This window comes from Agelaius tricolor, unplaced genomic scaffold (assembly GCF_023055355.1).
Source record: "Agelaius tricolor isolate 1412-34295 unplaced genomic scaffold, bAgeTri1.0.p SCAF_33, whole genome shotgun sequence".
Classification (NCBI taxonomy): domain Eukaryota; kingdom Metazoa; phylum Chordata; class Aves; order Passeriformes; family Icteridae; genus Agelaius; species Agelaius tricolor.
Genome location: NW_027269293.1, coordinates 1,923,913 through 1,944,810, shown reverse-complemented (window position 1 = coordinate 1,944,810; position 20,898 = coordinate 1,923,913). Strand labels below are relative to the sequence as shown.

Here is a 20,898-nt window from a genome sequence, read left to right as displayed (position 1 = left end):
CCCATCTAGAATCTTGGCTCCCCATCCAGAATCCCGCATTCCCCATCCACGATCCCGAATCTCCATCCCCGACCCCGCATCCACGATCCCGCACCGCCCGCGCGGGCCCCACCCGCTGCCCCACCCCGCGCGTTGCCCCTTTAAGACTCTCTCTCCCACCTCCGCTCCGCCCACCCGCCTCCCCTTCTGCGCCTCCCATTGGCTGAAAGTGACATCAGTGGGTGTGGTCTGGGCGGTGGTGACGCAGGGGGCGTGGCTAGCGGGGCGGGCGGGGGGCGCCGAAGATGGCGGCGGCTCCGGTGGCTCCGGTGGCTCCGGCGGCTCCCGCGGCTCCGGCCTCGGGGCCGCGCCGCTTCTCGCTGCTCGCCATCGTGGGCGGCGGCTGCCACCGGCCCGGCCTCAGGGCCGCCGCCCTGCAGCAGCTGGAGCGAGGTGAGACCGCGTGATGCTCCGCGGGATCCTCCCGGACCCGCCCGCCTGCACCGGAGGAGCCCCCCCGGGGATGCCGCGCTCGGTCCCGCTCGGTCCCAGGGTGTGATCGCCCCTATCGGGATGCCCCGTCCCGCCCCAGCCCGCCGGGATCCGCCCCTGCGGCTTCCCAGGGTTTGCGCCCCGAAATTCCGAAATTCCCAGGATTTGCCCCATTTCCTGCCCCCCCCCGCCCCATCCCCGGGATCTGCGCCCTCTTTGACCCCTCAGCCCCCGCGATTATCCCTCTAAAATCCCAGATCTGCCCCTTTTTCCTGCCCCAAAACCCTCGGGGATCTGAATCCTCCTCCAGCTCTTTCTTCTCTCAAGATCTCCAGGATTTGCTCCTCCTGGATTTGCCCCCCCCGCCCCAGCATCTTCCCCTTTCCCTGCAGCCCTAAATCCCCGGGATTTACCCATAAATCCCCAGGATTGACCCCACATTTTGTAGGGACCCCCTCCAGCCCCCACATCCCTCCCTGAGCCCTGCCCGGATTTTGTGGGGGTTCTCAGGCCGTGACATCCCAGCGGGAGCAGATCCCAAACCCACGACGGGAGGGACATTCCCCACTCCATTGTCCCCTCCCTGTCCCAAACCTCACCAAAACCACCCCAAAAAACGGCCCCAAACCCTTGTGCAACCCCGGGCCGGTTACACCATCCCCCACCCATTCTCTGGCCGTTACCGGCAGCACCCAGAGCCACCCAAAATTTTTGGGAATAATCTCCCAAAATCCTTTCTGGGAAGCCCTGAAGGGTTTTTCGGGTGCTGCACCTGTCCCGGTGCTGACAGGTAGCACCAAATCTTTTAATTCCTTAATTGGCACCTTTGAGGAGGCGTTGGCAGAGCTGCTCCGTGCCCTGGGGGGTTGGGATTTGGGATTTAGGATTTGGCAGAGCTGGAGCCGTTGTGACTCACAGCACAAGGAGCTCACCTGCCGGGCAGGTGCTGGCACAGGTGGGCTTGGAGGCACCCCAAAAACACCTTAGGGGGGGATTTGAGGAGGAGATTTTATGGGAGATTTTGTGGGGTCAGCCCCACCTGGCAGCGTGTGGGGTTTTGGGGTGGTGCTGGTGGGTTCTGAGCCCCCAAATCCCCAATTTTTGTTCTGTTTTTCCTCCTCAGGGATCCGCTCGTGGGACATCGACCTCACCTGCTGCAACCTGGACGAGCAGCTGAAGCTCTTCGTGTCCCGGCACTCGGCCACCTTCTCCAGCATTGTCAAAGGTAAAAAATGGGATAAAAACCGGGAAAAAGGGGGGTAAAAGCCTCCAGGGAGGGGTGGGAATGGGGGTTGGGATCAGGGACACCCCCTCCCCCCAGATTTTGTGGGAACAGGGCTGGCTTTGTGCCTCCCCCATCCAAACCCCGTGATCCCCACGTGAGCAGCCGCTTCCTTTTCCAGTGTGGAAAAATGGGATTTTCCACAGGGGGATGGAAAAGGGAAAACAGAACTGGGGCTGCTCCAGTGCCTTTTTTCCCCCCGCACCCCACCCTCAGCTGGGTCCTGGTGGGTGTTTCCTTGCTGAGAGGGGAAAATGAACCCCAAAACCCCCCTTGGGAGAGCCCAGAGAGTTTGGGGGAGTCTCCCCATCCTGTTCCCTCCCCTCCCTGGGCAGGAAGGACACGGGAAATGTGTCCCTGGCCCTTGTGGTGTCCATGCCTGTCCCTCTTCTGCCGGAAAACCGGGCAATGCCTGGCTGTGCCACCCCCATGGGGACAAACTGGGGGGGCATGGCTGTCACCCCACAGGTCAGAGGACCCTCCACCACCGCGGGGACGTGCTGGAGACCCTGGTGCTGCTCAACCCTTCTGACAAATCCCTGTGTGACGAGGTGAGCCGGGGCGGGACGGGCCCCGGGGCTGTCCCCATGGTGTCCCCACAGTGTCCCCAATGTCCCCCTCTCTGTCTCCAGCTGCGGAACCTCATCACAGATGTGTCCCAGCACAAGCTGCTGGTGTTTGCTGGGCCCTGTGTGGAGGACACTGGGGAGCTGATGCTGCAGACCGGCTGCTTCTCCCTGCGGGATTTCATCCAGATCTTCACTGATAAGGAGGTGAGGGAAGGGGACAGGGGGATTTTGGGGCCAGAGCTGCTGTCTGAGCACATCCAGCCTGGAGCAGCTCCTGGGAATGCTGGCACGTCCTCCCCCCTCCTCACATGGGGGGGTCCCTGCAAGGTGTGGGGCAAAGCTTTGGAGTCTGCAGCTGAAAAAAGGGGCAGATCCTGGGGATTTAGGGGAGTTTTGTGGGGCAGATCCTGGGGATTTAGGGGGTATTGATCCTGAGAATTTAGTCACGTAGTTGCTGGGGATCTGGGAATGTAAATCTTGGGGGTAGATTTGGGAGTTTGGGGAGCAAATCCTGGGGGATGTTGGGGTGAAGATCCCGGGGGGTTAAAGGGCAGGGAAAGGGGAAGATCCTGGGAGTTCAGGGGTGCAGATCCTGGGAATTTAGGGTGCAGATTCTGGTGATTTAGGGATGCAGATTATGGTAATTTAGGGGTACAATTCCTGGTAATTTAGGGGGGCAGATCCTCAGCTGCCAGCCCTGGGGGACCACAGCCTCAGCCAGGGTGGGAGTCAGGGAAAGCCCCTCCTTGGGATCCCCCTGCCCAGCAGCAGAGGGGGCTGGCACCCCAAAATCCCCCGAAAAAAAGCAGGCAGCAGGTGTGGATCCAATGGTTTAATGTGTCCCACCCCCATGGGTCCATCCTGGTGGGCGATGGGGGTGACCCCGGTGCCCCCTCCCACCTGAAGCTGCCCCTCTGTGCAGGTGGGCGAGATCCTGAGCTCTGCAGACCCCTCGGCCAAGGCCAGGCTGACCATCAGCTGCCCCGACTTTGGGGAGTGGAGGGACTCGGGCTTGGAGCACCACAACCTGCAGGACTTCATAGAGCTGCGCTACAACCCCGGCTGCGTCCTGCCGGAGATGGAGGGGCTGGAGGAGTTCATGGAGTACCTGTCGGAGTCTCTGGAGCCCCAATCCCCTTTCGACCTGCTGGAGCCTCCCACCATGGTGGGATTCCTGAAGCTCTCCAAGCCCTGCTGCTACATCTTCCCGGGCGGGAGAGGGGACTCGGCTTTCTTTGCCGTCAACGGCTTCAACGTTTTGGTCAACGGCGGCTCCAACCCCAAATCCTCCTTCTGGAAGCTGGTGCGGCACCTGGACCGCATCGACTCCATCCTGGTGACCCACGCGGGCACCGACAGCCTGCCTGGCATCAACAGCCTGCTCCAGAGGAAGCTGGCCGAGCTGGAGGAGGACCCTTCCCAGAGCTCCCAGGGCAACGGCGACTGGGCCAAGAACCTCATCTCGCCCGAGCTGGGCGTCGTCTTCCTCAACGCCTCCGAGAAGCTGAAGGACATCGAGGGCGACTCAAAGGTGCTGAAGAGCTGCGACGAGGCCGCTCTGACCCTGCACTACCTGGACAAGTTGGGCATCCGGCCCAACCTGCTGGCCCGAGACAGCGGCCCCCGCGCCGAGCCCACCGTGCTCTTCCAGAAGATGGGGGTGGGCCGGTTGGACATGTATGTGCTGAACCCCGTGAAGGGCACCAAGGAGCTGGAGTTCCTCCTGCAGCACTGGTCGGGGAATGGCTTCCCCAAGGAGCAGGAGCTGCCCCTGCAGTGCCTGACCTCGGTGTGCGTGCTGCTGGTGTGGCACCCGGTCAGCCGCTCCGAGAAGATCATCCGGGTGCTGTTCCCCGGCTGCACGCCCCAGGCGCGGATCCTGGAAGGGCTGGAGAAGGTGAAGCACCTGGAGTTCCTCAAGCACCCCGTGGTCACCAAGAATGACCTGAAGGGGACGGCGCAGGCAGAGAAGCCACTGAAGCAGAAGAGGGCGGAGAGCAAGGAGAGCCTCAAGTCGGGCTCCAAGCTGAGCTTGGTGGAGGCCGTGGCGCCGGCGCCGAAGGAGAAGGTTCCAAAGGTGGAGAGGAAGGAGGTGAAAGCTGGGACCAAGGAGAAGCCAAAATCCCTGGGGGATGCGGCCAGAACGGGGTCAGAAGAGGAGAAAGCCAAGGATGCCCGAGCCAAGCCGGACTCGGCGGCTGAGAAGGCAAAGGGGGACGCAAAGCCGAAGCCAAACAAGGAAAAAGCGGCGCCCAAGAAGGAGCCGGTGGCCAGGAAGGAGGAGAAGAAGCCACCAAAGAAGGACGAGGGGGCCGAGGCCAAGGTGGAGGCCAAGAAGGAGGTGAAGGTGGTGAAGAAGGAAGGGAAGGCCGAGACGCTGCGGAAGGACTCGAAGGACAGCAAGGCAGAGGCCAAGGCTCCGGCCAAGGCTCCAGCCCGGAAGGCGCCGGTCCTGGAGAGCCGCAAGCCCCTGGCCAAGGCCGGCAGCATCAAGAAATCCCCGCTGAAGAAAGAACCAGAGAAACCCAAGGCTAAAACCGCCCGGAAGGAGCCGGGCACGTCAGACGGCTCCAAATCCTCCTCCCCCGAGGAGATGCTGCCGGAGGCCGAGCGGGATGGCGGGAGGAGGAGGAAGGAAGAATCCACGGATGAAGGCATCGCCACGGCCGACAGCGAGCTGGAGCCTTTATCCCTGGAGAACGGGGGGAACCGGCGCCCAGGGGATCCGTCCTGCCTGGAGAACGGCCTGGAAGACCCCGAGAGCCCCCAGCGCTTGCGCTACCTGGAGGGCAGCCCCCTGCGAGCCGTGTGCCCCCCGTCACCCATGGCCAAGACCCCCAAGAGCGACCGCAGCGTCAACTTCGACCTGACGCCCACCGGGCTGCTCAACCACGGCCCCGAGGGCGCCGAGGATCCCTGCGGCAGCTCTGAGGAGAAGACCCTGGAGATGATGTCCCCGGCCAGCTCGGGGCCGGCCAGCGCCGGCCACACGCCCTTCCACCAGTCCCCGGTGGAGGATGGCACCGAGGAGCCGGGCACTGGCGCCACCCGGCAGCAGAGCGCGTGGCCGGCGGCCGCGGCGGGCAAGGAGGGCTCGGTGCCGGACAAGCAGGCGGGGTGCCTGTCCCTCAGCCCTTTCAAGGATGATGTCCCCGATGTGTCCCCCACCATCACCACGCCCTCGCTGCCGGCCGAGGTGGGCTCCCCGCACTCCACCGAGGTGGACGAGTCGCTGTCGGTGTCCTTCGAGCAGGTGCTGCCGCCGGTCAGCGAGTCCCCCCCGGAGGATGGGCGGCGATCCCGCGCCTCCGGGGACACACAGGAGCCCGAGGCCACCAAAGGAGGGCTGTCCCTGCCGCTGCGGCCGTGCCACCACCCGCCCTGGGCCGACGGGGACGCGGCTTCACGGCCGGGCCGCCGCTCGGACTCGCCCCACGACGTGGACCTGTGCCTGGTGTCCCCCTGCGAGTTCGAGCACCCCAAATCCGAGCGGTCACCCTCGGCCGCCGCCAGCCCGCGGGAGCTGTCGGACAGCGACCCCTCACAGGAGCTGGTGCCACCCCGGGGCCGGCCGGGCGAGACCCCCCCCACGTCGGTCAGCGAGTCGCTGCCCACCCTGTCCGACTCCGACGTTCCTCCGGCCACCGAGGACTGCCCGTCCATCCTGGCCGACGGGCTGGAGTCGGACGAGGACTCGGAGAGGCCGCCCCGCGGCGTGGCCAGAGCGTGTGACCCCCTGCCAGCCCCCCTGAAGGACCCGTGTCCCCTCCCTGCCCAGCCCGGAATCTGCATGGTGGACCCCGAGGCGCTGCCCCCCGGCCGGAAGGAGCCCCCGGGCACCAAGGTGAAGAGGACCCCGTCCCGCGTGGGCTCAGCCCCCAAAGCCGAGCCCCCCCCGTGTCCCCTCGGCCGCCAAGGCCAAGCCTCCAGCCAGCGCTGCAGGTGACAAGGCCAGGCCACCCCTTGGGGACAAGAAGGGACCATCCAGCAGCGCCCCCGGCAACGCCCGCGGCGCCGCAGCCCGGCCGGCATCCGCAGCTGGGCGGGCATCGCCGGCAGGTACGGGCGGGCGGTGAGGGGTGGCACTGCAGGGGTGGCACTTTGGGGACCTCTGTGACGCTGTCCCTCTGTCCTGGCAGGCACCAGGGCTGCAGCCCCCCAGGGACCCCCGGTGTACGTGGACCTGGCGTACCTGCCCGGCTCGTGGAGCGCCCGCACGGTGGACGAGGAGTTCTTCCGGCGGATCCGCGCGCTCTGCTACGTGGTCAGCGGTGATGATCACCTGAAGGAGGGGGTGCTGCGCCCGCTGCTCGATGCCCTCCTGGCGGGCAAGCACCAGTGGGGCATCGACATCCAGGTGGGTGCCCAGCCTGGGCTGTGGGGAGGGCTGGGATTGGCTCCCTCGTGGTGCTGGGGGGTGGCAAAGTGTCCTCGGGGTCTCCTCCCAGTGCTGGGGGGTGACAAAGTGTCCTGGGGATCCCTTCCTGATATTTGGGGGGTGACAAAGTGTCCTGGGGCTTGCTTCCCGATATTTGGGGGGTGAAAAAATATCCTCGGGGTCCCTTCCCAGTGCTGGGGGGTGACAAAGTGTCCTGGGTACACCTTTCCGATAATTGGGGGGTGCCAAAGTGTCCTGGGGGTTCCTTCCCAAATCTCGGGGGTGACAAAGTGTCTTGGGTGCACCTTTCCACTGCTGGGGGGTGACAAAGTGTCCTCGGGGTTCCTTCCCATTATTTGGGGAGGTGACAAAATGTCCTGGGTGCCCCTTCCCATTATTTGGGGAGGTGACAAAATGTCCTGGGTGCCCCTTCAGGTGACCTTGATCCCCACCTTCGATTCTCTGGTGATGCACGAGTGGTACCAGGAGACGCACGAGCGGCAGCAGGAGCTGGGCATCACCGTGCTGGGCAGCAACAGCACCGTGGCCATGCAGGACGAGACCTTCCCCGCCTGCAAGGTGGAGTTCTGAGGGGGGGGCACGGCCCGGGTGCCACCCCCTGCCCCTCCTCTCCCTCCTCCCCACGCCCCCCACCCCTCTCTGAGCCCCTCACAGGGGAGGGATGGGGACACCAGGGGGGAGGTCCCCGCATGCCCACGCCCAGCCACGCTCTGCACCCAGCCCGGGGAGGGGGACAAGGGACCAGCTGGGGACACGGGGAGGTGGCAGGATGTGTCCCCCTCCCCTCCCTCCCAGCAGCAGGGCTGAGCCGTCCCCCATGGGCAGCTCGATGGAACAGGGTAAATTTTGGTGTTTTGTTGGTTTTTTCCCCCTTTCCCTGGATGAGCCATGATTCCCCCCCCCTTCCCCAAAATACCCACAACCCTCAAAGTGTTGGGGAGGGGTTGGGTGTCCCTTTTTTGGGGGGGAGGGGCTGGGTGTCCCTTTTTGGGGGTGCACAAAGCTGGGACAACCTCGGGGGTCTGATCCCTGCAGGGCTTGGGGTTGGGGGATGCTGCTGCGGGGTTGTCCCTGGTGTTTTGCCCCACCCCAAAAACGGTTGTGCCCCCCCCCAATAAAAACATCTGTGACCCCCCCACACCCCCAAATTGATTGTAAACCCCCCCCCCCCCACATGCAGCATCCCCTCCCCTGGGCTGAGACCTGCCCAGCTCGCTGCACTGATGGCCCTTCCCTCCCCAACCCTTCCCCCCCTTAAAATTTTGGGGTGGGGGCTGAACAAAGGCACCCCCCCAGCCCTTTATTTTTGGGGGGGAGTGAAAAGCAGCCCCCCCACATCCACCCCCAGCCCCAGGAGCTGCCGAAAGCTGTTCAGAACCAAACGTCACGTGCAATTTTTAAGGGGTTTTATGAGTTGAGAGCACCAAAGGGGGGTCAGGGTGGGGCTTGAGGTAGGGGGGGGACAGAATGTGACGACCCCCACCTCCAAAATTCCCCCCCCCCCGGGACAAACACTAACCTGTTTTTGTAGGAGGCTCCTCGATGGCTCTTTTTGTAATGACTTTTTAAGATAAAACAAAACAAAAAAAAAGACAAAAATCGTGAAAACTGAAGAAACCAAACCTTTTTTTTTGTTGTTGTTTTTTTTGGGGGGGGGTTTATTTATCTTTGCTCCCCCCCCCCCCCAATAAATGCCCTTGGGGGCTTTTACCTTTGATTGTATTGTCCTGCGTGTTCGGGGAGGGGGCACTGAATGTTTCACCTTTAGTGCTTTATATCATTTTTTTTCTCAGCTGGAAGGGTTGGAGGTCGCTGGGGGGGCGTTGTTTGGGGTGGGTGGGGTGGTTTTAACCCCCCCACCCCTCCCCAATTGCTCCAAACCCCAGCCCCTGCCCGTGGCCACCGGCACACGCTCCCCGTCTTGCACGCCACCTTCCCGTTTGGCAATTGTGTGGAAAATGAGCATTAAAGAGGATCATTCCCAGTGGATCTTTGTCTCCTGGGTGGTGTTTTTGGTTTTTTTTTTTTTTGTTTTGGGGGGGTCCCCATGGATTTGGGGAGGGGGTGGAAAAGGATGAGTTGGGCTCGGCCTTTGTTGGGGGGTTTGGGGTGGTGCCACGAGGTGAGAAAGGGATTTTGGGGGTTTTTTTGGGGTGGGGGGGATGCAGCTGGTGGTGGGAGAGGGGTTGGGGGATTTGGGGGGGTCCAGGGTGTCAGGTGGGGGGGTTGAGGGGGGTCGGGGAGGGGGGGTGGATGCGCTGCGGTGCGGCAGCGCCGAGGCTGAGGCTGGATGCGGGGTTGCCATGACAACGCCATCCCCATCCCCATCCCTGCATCCCAGCCCCGCCACCCCCGGCCCCACCAGCAGCAGCAGCAGGAGGAGGAGGAGGGGGCTGCACCCGCTGCCTTCAGCCCCCGCGGATTTTGGGGGGATTTTTGGGGGGGGGTCGGAGCCTCCTCGGTGCTGCGGGGGGGTCCCTGTGCTCAGCCCTGTGGGCAGCACGGGGCTGGCAGGACCAGGGGACAAAACCCCCTCAAAGCCCCGCGTGCCCACCCCCAAATTCCCCTTCCCACCCCCCCCAGCCAATCCCAAACCTCCCCTTCCCCAAAATCCCCTGGTTCCCAGCCCTTTGCTCCAGCGGGGCTGTTTTGGGGAGGGGGCTCAGGGGGGGTTGGCTCCCCTGGAGCCCAGGTGTGACCCCCAGGCTCGGGGCTGTCCCCAGGGCTGTCCCTGTCCCCCCAGCCCCCTCCGAGCCCCCCACTCTGCTCTGACTGGTCCCAGTGGCTTTGGGTTCTGGGGAGGGGTCCCAGCGGGGGCTTCTCCGGGGGACACCGGGGGGGTGACAGCGCCCGCGGTGGCAGCGCCAGCAGAGGCCTGACCCTGGCGGAGCCGTGCGTGGAGCTGGGGAGGGGTCTCCAGCCCCCCGGCCCCGAGCCCACCGGCGCTGCCGCGGTGCCACCGGCTGGGCCTGGCACTGCCATCCGGGCGCGGCGGCACCTGCCAGGTGTCGCCGGGACAAAAGGCGGCGTAACCGAAACCGCCGCGTGACGTCCCCGCCGTCCCGGCTCCGGTGGCACCGCGGGGCCGGCGCGTCCCCCGTCTCGGCGGGGTGTTCGGTGGATTCCCGACGGGAATACGGGAATGTCGCCCCCGCCGGGAATGTCCCCCACATCCCCCGCCCTCCGCCGGGTCCCTGCCCGCGGGGACGCTCCCGCAGCTGCGCCGGTGACAGCCGGTGACAGCCGGGCCATGAGCTCAGCGGGGTGCGAGGCACCGGCTGGCACCGGCGGCGGGTGTAGGGGGGGGACACAGCTGGGCACCGCGGGTGCGGTGACACCGGCAGGGTCGTGGGGGAGCCGCCGCCCCGGGAGCTGCACCGGGAGCTCGGGGGGCGGAGCGCGCGCGGTGGCGGCAGTCCCGGGAGGGGGGTGATAGCTCGGGATGGGTGACAGCCGGGAGGACGGCGGCAGCTCCAGCTCCAGTGCAGCTCTCCGGTACCGGCGGCTCCGCTCGCGCATCTCCCCCCGCGCCGCTCCCGCCGCGCTTTGGGGCGGCGGCCGCTTTAAAAATGCAAATGAGCCTCCTCCCCGCGCGCGGCGCGGCGGCGCCTCGACCAATGGGAAGCGGCGGCCGCTGGCTGCGGTCACCGCTGCCGGGCGCGCCGGCCAATGGAGGCGCTGCTCGGCGGGAGGGGGCGTGGCCAGCACCGCCCCCAGCGCGGTCCCGCCGCGGTCCCGGGGCGGCGGCGGCAGCGGAGCGGGGCGGGGGCGGCGGCCCCGCAGGTGAGTCCCGCGTCCTCTCCGGAGCGGGCACCGCGCCCCGGCCCCGCGCCCCGCACGGGGGTCCCGTCCCGTCCCGGAGTGCCCCCGCCGCGGCCCCGCCGCGCAGCTCCCCCGGCCCCGCCGTTCCCGCGCGGGTTCCCCCCCGCCGCCCCCGCAGCATCGCCCTCACCGGGGTGCGAGGGTGCATCCCCGCGCCGCCCCCGCCGTACCGGGGATCCCTCCCTTCCCCTCGCTGTGCACCGCGCCCCGCTGCACCGCACCGCACCGCACCGCCCCGGCGCCCACCGTTAATAACGCCCCGGTGCACCGGTGCAGCCCCCGCTGGCCACGAGCCCGCTCCCGGTGCTGCGGGCGGCCCCCCCCGCCGCCTCCCCGCGCTGCAGGTGCAGGGCTCCGCTCGGCGCTTTCCCTCCTTTTTCATTTTAGGGGTGCACGCCCCAAAAATAAAAACCCCCGTGGTGCCTCCCGATCCCGGGGGGTTTTGGGGTGCGCAGCCCCCCCCCCGCGTTCTCGAACCGGGCCCTCCCCTTCCCGTCCCCCCGCATCCTCCGGGGGGGTCCCCCGCGCCCCGCGCTGAAGGTCACGGCTGCGGGTGGCCCGAACCGCCCGGTTTTGGGGCGCGGGGGGGGTCCCGGTGCCGCAGCCCCCCCCACCCCGCACCCCCCGTCCCGCTCGGGGACTCGGTGGCCGCGGGGACTTTGGCCGGCGGCGCGTTCGTGGCGTTTGCGGCCGCCCGGGACCGGCGGGGCTGGGGGGGGGGGGGGTTCCTGCGGGCCCCGAGCCCCCCCCGAGACCCCTCCCAGTTTTTCTCCCCCCCCTTTTACCGGGGGGGCCGCGCTGAGCCCGCCCCGCTCGTGACACAGGTGGCGGAACCCGTGAGGAGGGACCGGGCAGCGGCGGGGGCTCGGAGCGGGTTTGGGGGGGCTGCAGCGTGCCCTGACCCCCCCCTTGAACCCCTCCAGACCCCCGGCACGCCGAGGATGCTCGGGGGGGCCCCGCGAACCCCCCAACAGCCCAGGGTGAGTCGGGGGGGGGCCTCCCCCGGTGGCGCCAACCAGGCGCGAATTTTTGGGGTTTCCTGTTTTTCTCCGGTGCATGATGGGGAGCGGGTTCGGGGGGGGCACAGACCGGGGTTGGGGGGCGGCACAGCCCAGGGTGGGGGGCACATCTGGGGTGGGGGGCACATCTGGGGGTCCCCCCACTGAGTGCCGGGGGCTGCTCTGCTCGGGCATCCCCAGCGCGGCAAATTTAGCGGCGGGGGGGGGGGGTCGGGATGCTTGGATCATTTTTTCTGTGGGGCGGGGGTTCCTGGGGGTGCGGGGGTGTTTTGGGGGGAGTTTTTGGGGGGGCCCAGGGGGCACGGGCAGGGCCGGGTGTGGGAGCAGCCGCCGCCGCACGCAGCAGCCGCTCATTTATTATTGATCTGCGTATCTGGTGTCGGGCCCAGCGCCGCCCCGGGGCCCCCCCGGTGCCCTCCCCGGTGCCCCCCCGGTACCCCGGGGTGCCGCACGCCTTGGGGAGGGGTCGCTGGCAGGGAGCAGCGCTGGGGGGGACTCTGCGGTTTCCATGACCACGGGGCTGCGTTTTCCCGGCAAAACCGAGAAAAACGGGTGGGTGCGACCCCGCGGAGCCCCCCCGGACCCCTCCCCCGGTAATGTCCCGGTGTCCCCCCAGGGCGCCGGGAGTTGAGCTGCGGGGTCCCCGCGCCGCTGCCCCCCCCTCCAAGATGTCCTATTTCACCGAGCACTTCTGGGTAAGCTGGGACCCCCGCCTTGGGTGCCCCCCACCCGTCCCTGGGTGCCCCCCACCCCTCCGTGGGTGCCCCCGCCCTTGGGGGAGGTGAATTTTCAAAGCCCGGCACCTTAATTAACGCTGTTATTAATTAATTGGGGGGTGGGCGGTGTGGGGGGGTGGTCGGGGGGTCTCCCTGCCGTGGTGACATCACTGTCCCCCCCTCCCTGGGGGTCCCCAGCCCGATGGGGGGGCGGGGGAAGTCGCGTGGCCGGCGCTTCCTGGTTCATCCGGCGGCTGCCGCCACCTTCCTCTTCCTCCTGCCTCAGTTTCCCCTGGGGGTTCACCTGCACCCCCAGCGCGGCTGCGGGGGGTGGGTGGGGGCTGAGGTGGAGGCACTTTGTGGGTGTGGGGCAGCACCCGAAATAACCCCGGGGATTTTTGGGGTTCAGCCCAGCCCGTCCTGGGGAGGGCTGGTTTGGAGTCGGGGCGGGAGGGGGGAATTCAGCACCCCAATTTTGGGGGGGTTTGGGCCGCTCCAGACGCTGCTCCCAGGGAAAAGGGGGTGTGGGGGTCCCTTGGGATTTGGGATCTGGGATCTCTCCCCTGGCAGGGTGAGAAGAACCACGGCTTTGATGTCCTCTACCACAACATGAAGCACGGGCAGATCTCCACCAAGGAGCTCGCTGACTTCGTCCGGGAGAGGTACCCGGGGCTGGGGACACCCTGGGGGCTCCCCAGAACCCTTTGGGGGGGTCCCCAAAACCCTGGTTCCATCCTAAATCCCCCTCCCCACCATCCCCAGGGCCGCCATCGAGGAGAACTATGCCAAGGCCATGGTGAAGCTGTCAAAGATGGCCACGAACGGGACCCAGCTGGGGTATGGGGGGGGGTCTGGGGCACCTTGAGGTGGCTTTGGGGACCCCCTGGTGACCGTTGTGGTGGCCCCCCGAGCAGGACCTTTGCGCCTCTGTGGGAGGTTTTCCGCATCTCCTCGGACAAGCTGGCCCTGTGCCACCTGGAGCTGATGAAGAAGCTGCACGACCTCATCAAGGAGATCTCGCGCTACGGCGAGGAGCAAGGCCGGGTGCACAAGAAGGTAGCGCCGTCCCCTCTCCGGCCCTGTCCCCTCCCCGGCGTCCCCAGCCAGCCCTGCCCACGCTGCTGTGTCCCCACAGTCCAAGGAGGAGGTGGCAGGGACGCTGGAGGCCGTGCAGCTGCTGCACGGGGTGGCCCAGCTGCTGCCCAAGTCCAAGGAGAGCTACCACAGCAAGTGCCAGGAGTACGAGCGGCTGCGCAAGGAGGGCACCAGCCAGAAGGAGATCGACAAGGTGCCACCCCCAGTGTCCCCCCCTCAGTGTGCCCGTGTCCCTCTGCGTGGTCCCTAACTCCTGTTGGTGGCTCTTGTCCCGTCCTTGGTGGTCCCTTCCCCTCGTGGTGGTTCTGCCTCCTCCCTGCTGTCCCTGTCACCCCCCTCAGTGGTCCCTTCCCTGGTGATTCTTGACCCTCCCTCGATGGTCCTGTTGTGCCACAGTGATCATTGTCCCCTGCCTGGAGTCCCTGTACCCCCCAGGAGGTCCCTGTCCCCTCCCTGATGGTCCCTGTCCTTGTCCTGGCTGTCCCCTGTCCCCCTGGCTGTCCCCTGTCCCCTCCCTGACAATCCCTTACCTTGTCCCTCCCGGCTGTCCCCTGGCTGTCCCATGTCCTGTTCCTGATGATCCCTGTCATTCCCCTGGCTGTCCCCTGTACCCTCCCTAATGATCCCTGTCCTTGTCTCAGCTGTTTCTTGCTGTTTCCTGTCCTCTCCCTGACGATCCCTGTCCCATTCCTGACGATCCCTGGCCTTGTCCCTATTGTCCCCCGGCTGTCCCCTGTCCCCTCTCGCTGTCCCCTGTCCCATTCCTGACGATCCCTGGCTTTGTCCCTGGCTGTCCCTGGCTGTTCCCTGTCCCCCCTGGTGGTCTCTGTCCCATTCCTGACGATCCCTGTCCTTGTCCCTGGCTGTCCCCGTGCCCGGCGGTGGCGCAGGCGGAGCTGAAGTCGCGGAAGGCGGGCGAGGCTCTGCGGAGGGCGGTGGACAAATACAACGCTGCCCGCGCCGACTTCGAGCAGCGCATGCTGGACTCGGCCATGGTGGGCACGGCTGGCACCCCTGGGAGAGGGCTGGGAGCTGGTGGGAACTGGGAGAGGGCTGGGAACTGGTGGGAACTGGGAGAGGGGTGGGAACTGGTGGGAACTGGGAGAGGGATGGGAACTGGTGGGAACTGGGAGAGTGGTGGGCATTGATGGGAACTGGGGAAAGGATGGGTATGGCTGGGATGTGGGCAGGGATGGGCACTGCTGGGACTTGGGAAGGGATGAGAACTGATGGGAACTGGGAAAGGGATGGGAACTGATGGGATTTGGGTGTGGATGGGCATTGGTGGGATTTGGGAAGAGTGGGATCCCTGGGGACACATCCCACCCATCCCAAACCCTTCCCTGCCCACCTGGGAACATCCCACACATCCCAAACCCTTCCCTGCCCACCTGGGAACATCCCACACATCCCAAACCCTTCCCTGCCCACCTGCTGATCCCTGGGGATGCCCCCCCCTTCCTGACCCCTGTTTTTCCCCGCTCCAGCGCTTCCAGGAGGTGGAAGAAGCCCACCTGCGGCACATGAAGGGGCTCATCGGCTCCTACTCGCACTCCGTGGAGGACACCCACGTCCAGATCGGCCAGGTGAGTCCCCAGGTGAGTGACCCCCTCCCCATTCCCATTTCCCCTCTTTATTCCATGTCCTCTTCCCTTTTTGCCCCCCCAGGTCCACGAGGAGTTCAAGCAGAACGTGGAGAACATCGGCACGGAGATGCTGCTCCGGAGGTTTGCCGAGAGCAAGGGCACGGGGAGAGAGCGGCCAGGTGAGCCCGGGGGTCCCACCTGGGCGGGGATGGGCCCCTGATGATCCCGGGTTGATCCTGGGTTGATCCCTGATGATTCTGGCTGATCCTGGGCTGATCCCAGCTGATCCTGACTAATCCTGGGCTGGTCCCAGGTTGATCCCAGGCTGATCCTGGGCTGATCCTGGCTCATTGTGCGTTGATCCCGGCTGCTCTTGGCTCATCGTGGGCTGATCCCAGGTTGATCCCAGCTGGTCCCGGGCTGTTCCCAGACTGATTCTGGCTGATCCTGGGTTGATTCTGGCTGATCCTGGGTTGATGCCAGGCTGATCCCAGCTGATCCTGGGTTGATGCCAGGCTGATCCCAGGCTGGTCCCAGATTGATTCCAGGCTGATCCTGGGTTGATCCCAGGCTGGTCCCAGGCTGGTCCCGGATTGATCCCGGGCTGATCCCAGGCTGATTCCAGCCTGACCCTGGCTGATCCTGGGTTGATCCCAGGCTGATTTGGGTTGATCCCGGGTTGATCCCAGCTGGTCCCAAGTTGATCGCAGTCTGATCCCGGGCTGATCTTGGGCTGATCCTGGGTTGATCCCGGGCTGATCCCACTCTCCATGGCAGGAGCGTTGGATTTCGACGAGTACCGGCTGGCTCCAGCGCAGGAAGGCAAGTACGTCTGCATCCAGCTGGGAGTCCCGGGGGCTGCGGAGGCCCTTCCTCACCCTGCTCCCGCTTTCCCCAGGACCCAAGAGGAGCCGGAGCAAAGCGTTCCGGATCCCGGGCTTGAGCCGTAAGGAGCGGGAGCGTGATGCTGTGTAAGAGCCTCAATCCCCGCATCCCAGAGTTCCTGCATCCCTGCATTCCCACATCCCGGCATCCCTGCATTATTTCATCCCTGAATTCCCTCATTCCTCCATCCTGAATTCCCGCATCCCACATCCTATATCCCTGAATTCCCACATCCCCGAATTCCCACATCCCCGCATCCCTGAATTCCTACATCCCTGAATTCTTTCATCCCTGAATTCCCACGTCCCCTGACTCTCCCCCTCATTCCCCAGGGAATCTCCGGATAACGACCTGGTGAGTGTCCCAGTGCCCCGCCCCGGCGCTGTCATTCCCAAACTGGGAGCACTGGGAATGTCGGGGTGTGTCCCTGCAGGGCTGCCCCGAGGTGGACGAGGACGGATTCACCGTGCGCCCGGACAGCGCCCGCAGTATCCTTGGAAAAGGGGGGGATTCTTGGAGGATCCAAGGGCAACCCCAAGCAGGGATTTTTGGGGGATCCAAGGACAATTCCAAGCAGGCTTTTTTTCTTGGGGGGGGGGGGATCCAAGGGGAATTCCAAGTAGGGATTTTTGGGGGATTCAAGGAGAATTCCAGCCAGGGATTTTTGGGGGATCCAAGGGGAACTCCAAGCAGGGATTTCTGGAGGATCCAAGGGGAATTTCAGCCAGGGATTTTTGAGGGATCCAAGGGGAACTCCAAGCAGGGATTTCTGGGGGATCCAGGGGAATTCCAACCAGGCATTTTTGGGGAATCCAAGGGGAAATCTGACTGGGCATTTCTGGGGGATCTAAGGGGGATTCCAGCCAGGCATTGCCTTGACGTGGGCTCAGGTGAGGTGGAGAATCCCGGCTGTTCCTCCAGCGACTCCGACTATGACGAGGACGAGCCGCGCAAGTTTTACGTCCACATCAAACCGGTGCAGCCGCGGGAGGCGCCCGGCAGCGCCGAGGCCGCCGTGGAGCAGCTCAAGGCCACCGTGGGGAATCTCATCCTGGCCCCCGGCATTGGGGTGAGCCTGGGGGGGCTGTGGGGACCCCCAGAATTCCCGGGGTCATCTCACCCCCGTCCTCTTCTCTTGCAGGGCACCGTCAGGAGGCAGGCGTCCCGTAAGTGGCACTGCGGGCGTGTGGTGGCCTGGGGGGTGGCACCGAGGCTGAGAGCCACTGCTTGGGGACATCTCATCCTTCCTGACGCACTTCTTGGGGACATCACATCATTCCTGACCCCCTTCTTGGGGACATCACATCATTCCTGACCCCCTTCCCTGGGGACATCCCATCCTTCCTGAGCCCCCTTCTTGGGGACATCCCATCCTTCCTGAGCCCCCTTCCTTGGGGACAATACCACCCTTCCTTAAACCCAATCTCTGGGGACATCACGTCCTCCTAAGCTCCCTTCCTTGGGGACATCCCATCCTTCCTGAGCCCCTTCTTTGGGGACAGTGCCACCCTTCCTTAAACCCAATCCCTGGGGACACCCCCCACCCTTCCTGGGCCACCCCAGGGTCCCCGTGGCTCCGTGTCCCCTCACGGTGACATCCCCCCTGCAGGGCACACGGTGTCCCTGACCCCGGCCAGCAGTGACACAGACCCCGAGGGGACACTGGCAGCAGGTGAGACTGGGCTGGGGGTCCTGAGGATTTGGGGGGCACACGAGGGGTCCTTGTGGGGTGCAGTGCAGTGTCCCCTCTCCCTGCAGGTGACAGCACGGGGAGGGCTCTCCCAGCGGCGCAGGTGAACAGGTAGGGGACAGGGAAGGGTTGGGGTGCCATGGGGTGGCCACCCCCCATTCCTGGGGGGTCCCGACCAGGCTCTGAGCCCCCCCCACTCTGTCCCTGTCCCAGCGGCCCCGGGAAGCCCCCCCAGGACACGCCACCCTCAGCTGAGCTCTTCGGGCCCCCCCTGGAGTCGGCGTTGGAGGCAGAGGAATTCCCGGGTGAGGATTTGGGGGTCGGGATGGGAACAGGGGAATTTCTGGGTGAGGATTTGGGGGTTGGGATGGGAACGGGGGAATTCCCGGGTGAGGATTTGGGGGGTGGGACGGGAACCCCGTCAGGGCAGGGCAGGGCAGGGGCCGGGCTCTGACCGGGGCTGTCCCGCAGCCCCCCGCTCCTACGTCCTCACCTCGTCCTCGTCGCCCTTCTCCTCCTCGTCCCCGGAGAACGTGGAGGACTCGGGGCTGGACTCGCCCTCGCACCCCGCGCCCGGTCCCTCCCCGGACTCCCGGCCCTGGACCCCGCAGCCGGGGACGCCGCAGAGCCCCGGCCCCAAAGCGGAGCCGCCCCCCGCCAGCAGCAGCAGCAGCAGCAGCAGCGCCTGGGCCCCGCGGCCCCGCAGCCCCTCCGGCCGCCTCCCCGAGCCCCCCAACTTCGCCGTTTTCAGCGGCCCCGGCGCCGAGGGGCTCTGGGGGGAGGCGGGGGTCGCGCCCCGGGGTCGCAGCCGCTGCCTCAGCGGCCCCGCCCCACGGGAAGCGCCCTCGCCGGACCCTTTTGGGGACCCCCCGGTCTGGGGCAGACCCCGCAGCCCCGGCGGGGAGCAGCCCCCCCCGACGCGTCCTTCCTCCAACTCGGCCTCCTCATCGTCCTCCTCGCCGGCCCCCCCGAGCGGGGGGGAGTCCTCCAGCCCCTCTCCCTGGGGCTGCCAAGGGCCGGGGACCAGGCTGAGCGAGGGGGGCACGGCTGGGACCCCCCCTCTGCAGTCGGAGCCGGGTGAGTGGGGGGAGAGCTGCCCCATGTTGCCCCTAAATGTGACTTCTACAGCCCCCAACTCTGCCCCCCGCCCCATTATCCTTAACCCTGGCCCCCCATTACCTCTAAATCAGCCCTCATGACCCCGAACTGTGCCCCCCAATTAGCCTGAACTGTGCCCCCCCATAACCCCTAAACTCTGTCCTGAGTGACCCCAAACTCTACCCCCCCAATGACCCCAAATCTGCCCCCCAATTAACCCAAACTGTGCCCCCCATGACCCCAAACTCTGCTCGGAGTGACCCCAAACTCTGCCCCCCAATTAACCCAAACTGTGCCCCCCATAGCCCCCAACTCTGCCCCCCATTACCCTTAACCCTGCCCCCCCAAACACCTAAATCTGCCCCCATAATGCCAAAATCTGCCCTCATCACCCCCAACTCTGCCCCCCCATCACCCCAACTCCACCCCCCACTCCAAAACCGAGCTCTGCCCAATTCCTGGGGGGTGGTCCTGGATTCCGGGGAGGGGGGGGCAGAAGGGGGGTCCTGCCATGTCGGGGCTCTCCCCTCACCCCCCCATTCGTGCCCCCCCTCAGATTCTGTGCCCTCCTGGCCCAGCGCTGCCTCCCGGGACGTTCCTCTCGTGGCCCCCCCGCGCCGCTCCCGCACCAAGCGGCCGCCGGCCGGGCCGGCCGCGGGCAGCAACAGCGACCTGGTGCGGGGCCGGGCTGGGGGGGCGTGGGGACCCCCGGGCTGGGGAGGGGCGCGGGGACCCCCGGGAGGGGCGGTCAGACACGCCCCGGCTTCCCAGTGCTCCCAGTATGGGAATGGCAGCGCGGGGAAAGGGGGCACTGGGAGGAGATTCCCTGGGGAATGAGAAAGGGGAAGGGGGTGAGGGGGGTGGGATGGAGGGGGTGGGAATTTGGGGGTTCGGGGCTGTGGGAATTTGGGGGTGTGGGGATTCGGGGTGTAGGAATTTGATGTGTGGGGATTCAAGGATGTGGGAATTTGGGGATGCAGGAATTCGGGGGTGTGGGAATTTGGAGTGGGGGAATTTGGGGGTGTGGGAATTTGGGGATGTTGGAATTCGGGGTGTGGGATTTTGAGGATTCAGGGATGTGGGGATTCAGGGATGTGGGAATTCAGGGGTGTGAGAATTTGGGGATACAAGGATTCAGGGGCGTGGGGTGCAGGGATATCGAGTTTGGGAGTTCAGGGCTGGGGGATGCAGGATTTGGGAATTCGGGGATTGAGGATGTGGGAATGCAGGGATGCAGGATTTTGGGAATGCAGGGATGTGGAATTCGGGTGTGCAGGGATGTGGAATTTGGGGATGCAGGGATGTGGAGTTCGGAGATGCAGGGATGTGGAATTTGGGGGTGCGGGGATACAGGGATGTGGAATTCAGGGGTGCAGAGATGTGGAATTTGGCGATGGAGGGATGTGGAATTCGGGGGTGCGGGGTTGCAGGGATGCGGAATTTGGGGTGCGGGGCTGCAGAATTCAGGGGTGCAGGGATTCAGGGATGCAGAATTCGGGGGTGCGGGGGTGCAGACACCCACCCCAGCCCTCCTTGCCCCGGCAGTCGCGCTCGCTGAGCCCCTCGCCCTCCTGGAGCTGCGGCCCCTCGCACTCGGCTCCCGCCAGCCTGAGCGAGCGCGGCTTCTTCACCGTGGCCCCGCCGGCGCTCGGTGCGTCCCGGGGGGATCCCGGGGGGGTGGGCTGGGGGTCCCAGCCCTGTGCTGACCCCTCTGCCCCCTCGCCAGGGCTGTCGCGCGGTCCCAGCCCCGTGGTGCTGGGCTCGCAGGACGCGCTGCCCGTGGCCACCGCCTTCACCGAGTACGTGCACGCCTATTTCAAGGGGCGCGACGCCGACAGGTACGGGGGGGTCCCGGCGTTCAGAGGATTTGGGGGTGTCCCGGGGGTGCTGTGGGGGGATTTTGGGGTTCGGTCGGATTTTGGGGTCCCCAGGGGTGCTGTGGGGGTGCAGCCGCTGCTCGGAGCTCGGGGACGTCACTTGCTCCGTTCCAGCCGGGAGCCTCGGGGCCCTGGGATGTATCCAGACCTTACTTGGGGCACCCCAAAAACGCGGGGGGGGACCCCCAAAACCTGGGGGGGGGGCTGGAAATATGGGGGGAGACCCCAAAAATGGGGGGAGACCCAAAACCGCAGGGGGATCCTGGAACATGGGAGGGACCCCAAAACATGGGGGTCACCATGGCCATGGCTCTGGGCTGTATCCAAACCCAAATGGGGGAGACCCCAAAACCCAGAGGGATCCTGGAACATGGGGGAGGATCCTGGAA

The 20,898-nt window shown here is 65.8% G+C and overlaps 2 protein-coding genes across 3 annotated transcripts in view; both read left to right on the top strand.

Moving 5' to 3' along the window:
- The first annotated feature begins 245 nt into the window (after positions 1-245).
- Positions 246-8,710, top strand: MAP1S (microtubule associated protein 1S). Its single transcript, XM_071452260.1, is given in 8 exon segments — positions 246-432; positions 1,595-1,696; positions 2,222-2,304; positions 2,386-2,526; positions 3,245-6,172; positions 6,174-6,381; positions 6,462-6,679; positions 7,136-8,710. Coding segments are annotated over 8 exon segments (3,984 nt in total). The 5' UTR covers positions 246-284; the 3' UTR covers positions 7,292-8,710.
- A 1,646-nt stretch (positions 8,711-10,356) lies between these two features.
- The window catches only part of FCHO1 (FCH and mu domain containing endocytic adaptor 1), a 13,495-nt gene continuing 2,953 nt past the window's right edge, over positions 10,357-20,898 (top strand). Inside the window, exons 1-23 of one of the 2 annotated variants that reach the window (XM_071451760.1) lie at positions 10,357-10,504; positions 11,368-11,523; positions 12,179-12,257; positions 12,849-12,940; positions 13,041-13,115; positions 13,193-13,334; positions 13,414-13,566; positions 14,264-14,368; positions 14,861-14,959; positions 15,042-15,138; positions 15,737-15,781; positions 15,858-15,930; positions 16,177-16,198; positions 16,278-16,332; positions 16,735-16,913; positions 16,986-17,010; positions 17,454-17,516; positions 17,603-17,645; positions 17,748-17,839; positions 18,006-18,611; positions 19,189-19,307; positions 20,178-20,283; positions 20,359-20,470. In XM_071451760.1, the coding sequence (XP_071307861.1) occupies positions 12,231-12,257; positions 12,849-12,940; positions 13,041-13,115; positions 13,193-13,334; positions 13,414-13,566; positions 14,264-14,368; positions 14,861-14,959; positions 15,042-15,138; positions 15,737-15,781; positions 15,858-15,930; positions 16,177-16,198; positions 16,278-16,332; positions 16,735-16,913; positions 16,986-17,010; positions 17,454-17,516; positions 17,603-17,645; positions 17,748-17,839; positions 18,006-18,611; positions 19,189-19,307; positions 20,178-20,283; positions 20,359-20,470 (2,330 nt within the window). In that variant the 5' untranslated portion in view covers positions 10,357-10,504; positions 11,368-11,523; positions 12,179-12,230. The remainder of the gene's footprint in view (positions 10,505-11,367; positions 11,524-12,178; positions 12,258-12,848; positions 12,941-13,040; positions 13,116-13,192; positions 13,335-13,413; positions 13,567-14,263; positions 14,369-14,860; positions 14,960-15,041; positions 15,139-15,736; positions 15,782-15,857; positions 15,931-16,176; positions 16,199-16,277; positions 16,333-16,734; positions 16,914-16,985; positions 17,011-17,453; positions 17,517-17,602; positions 17,646-17,747; positions 17,840-18,005; positions 18,612-19,188; positions 19,308-20,177; positions 20,284-20,358; positions 20,471-20,898) is intronic. The other variant, XM_071451761.1, reaches the window with a different exon arrangement.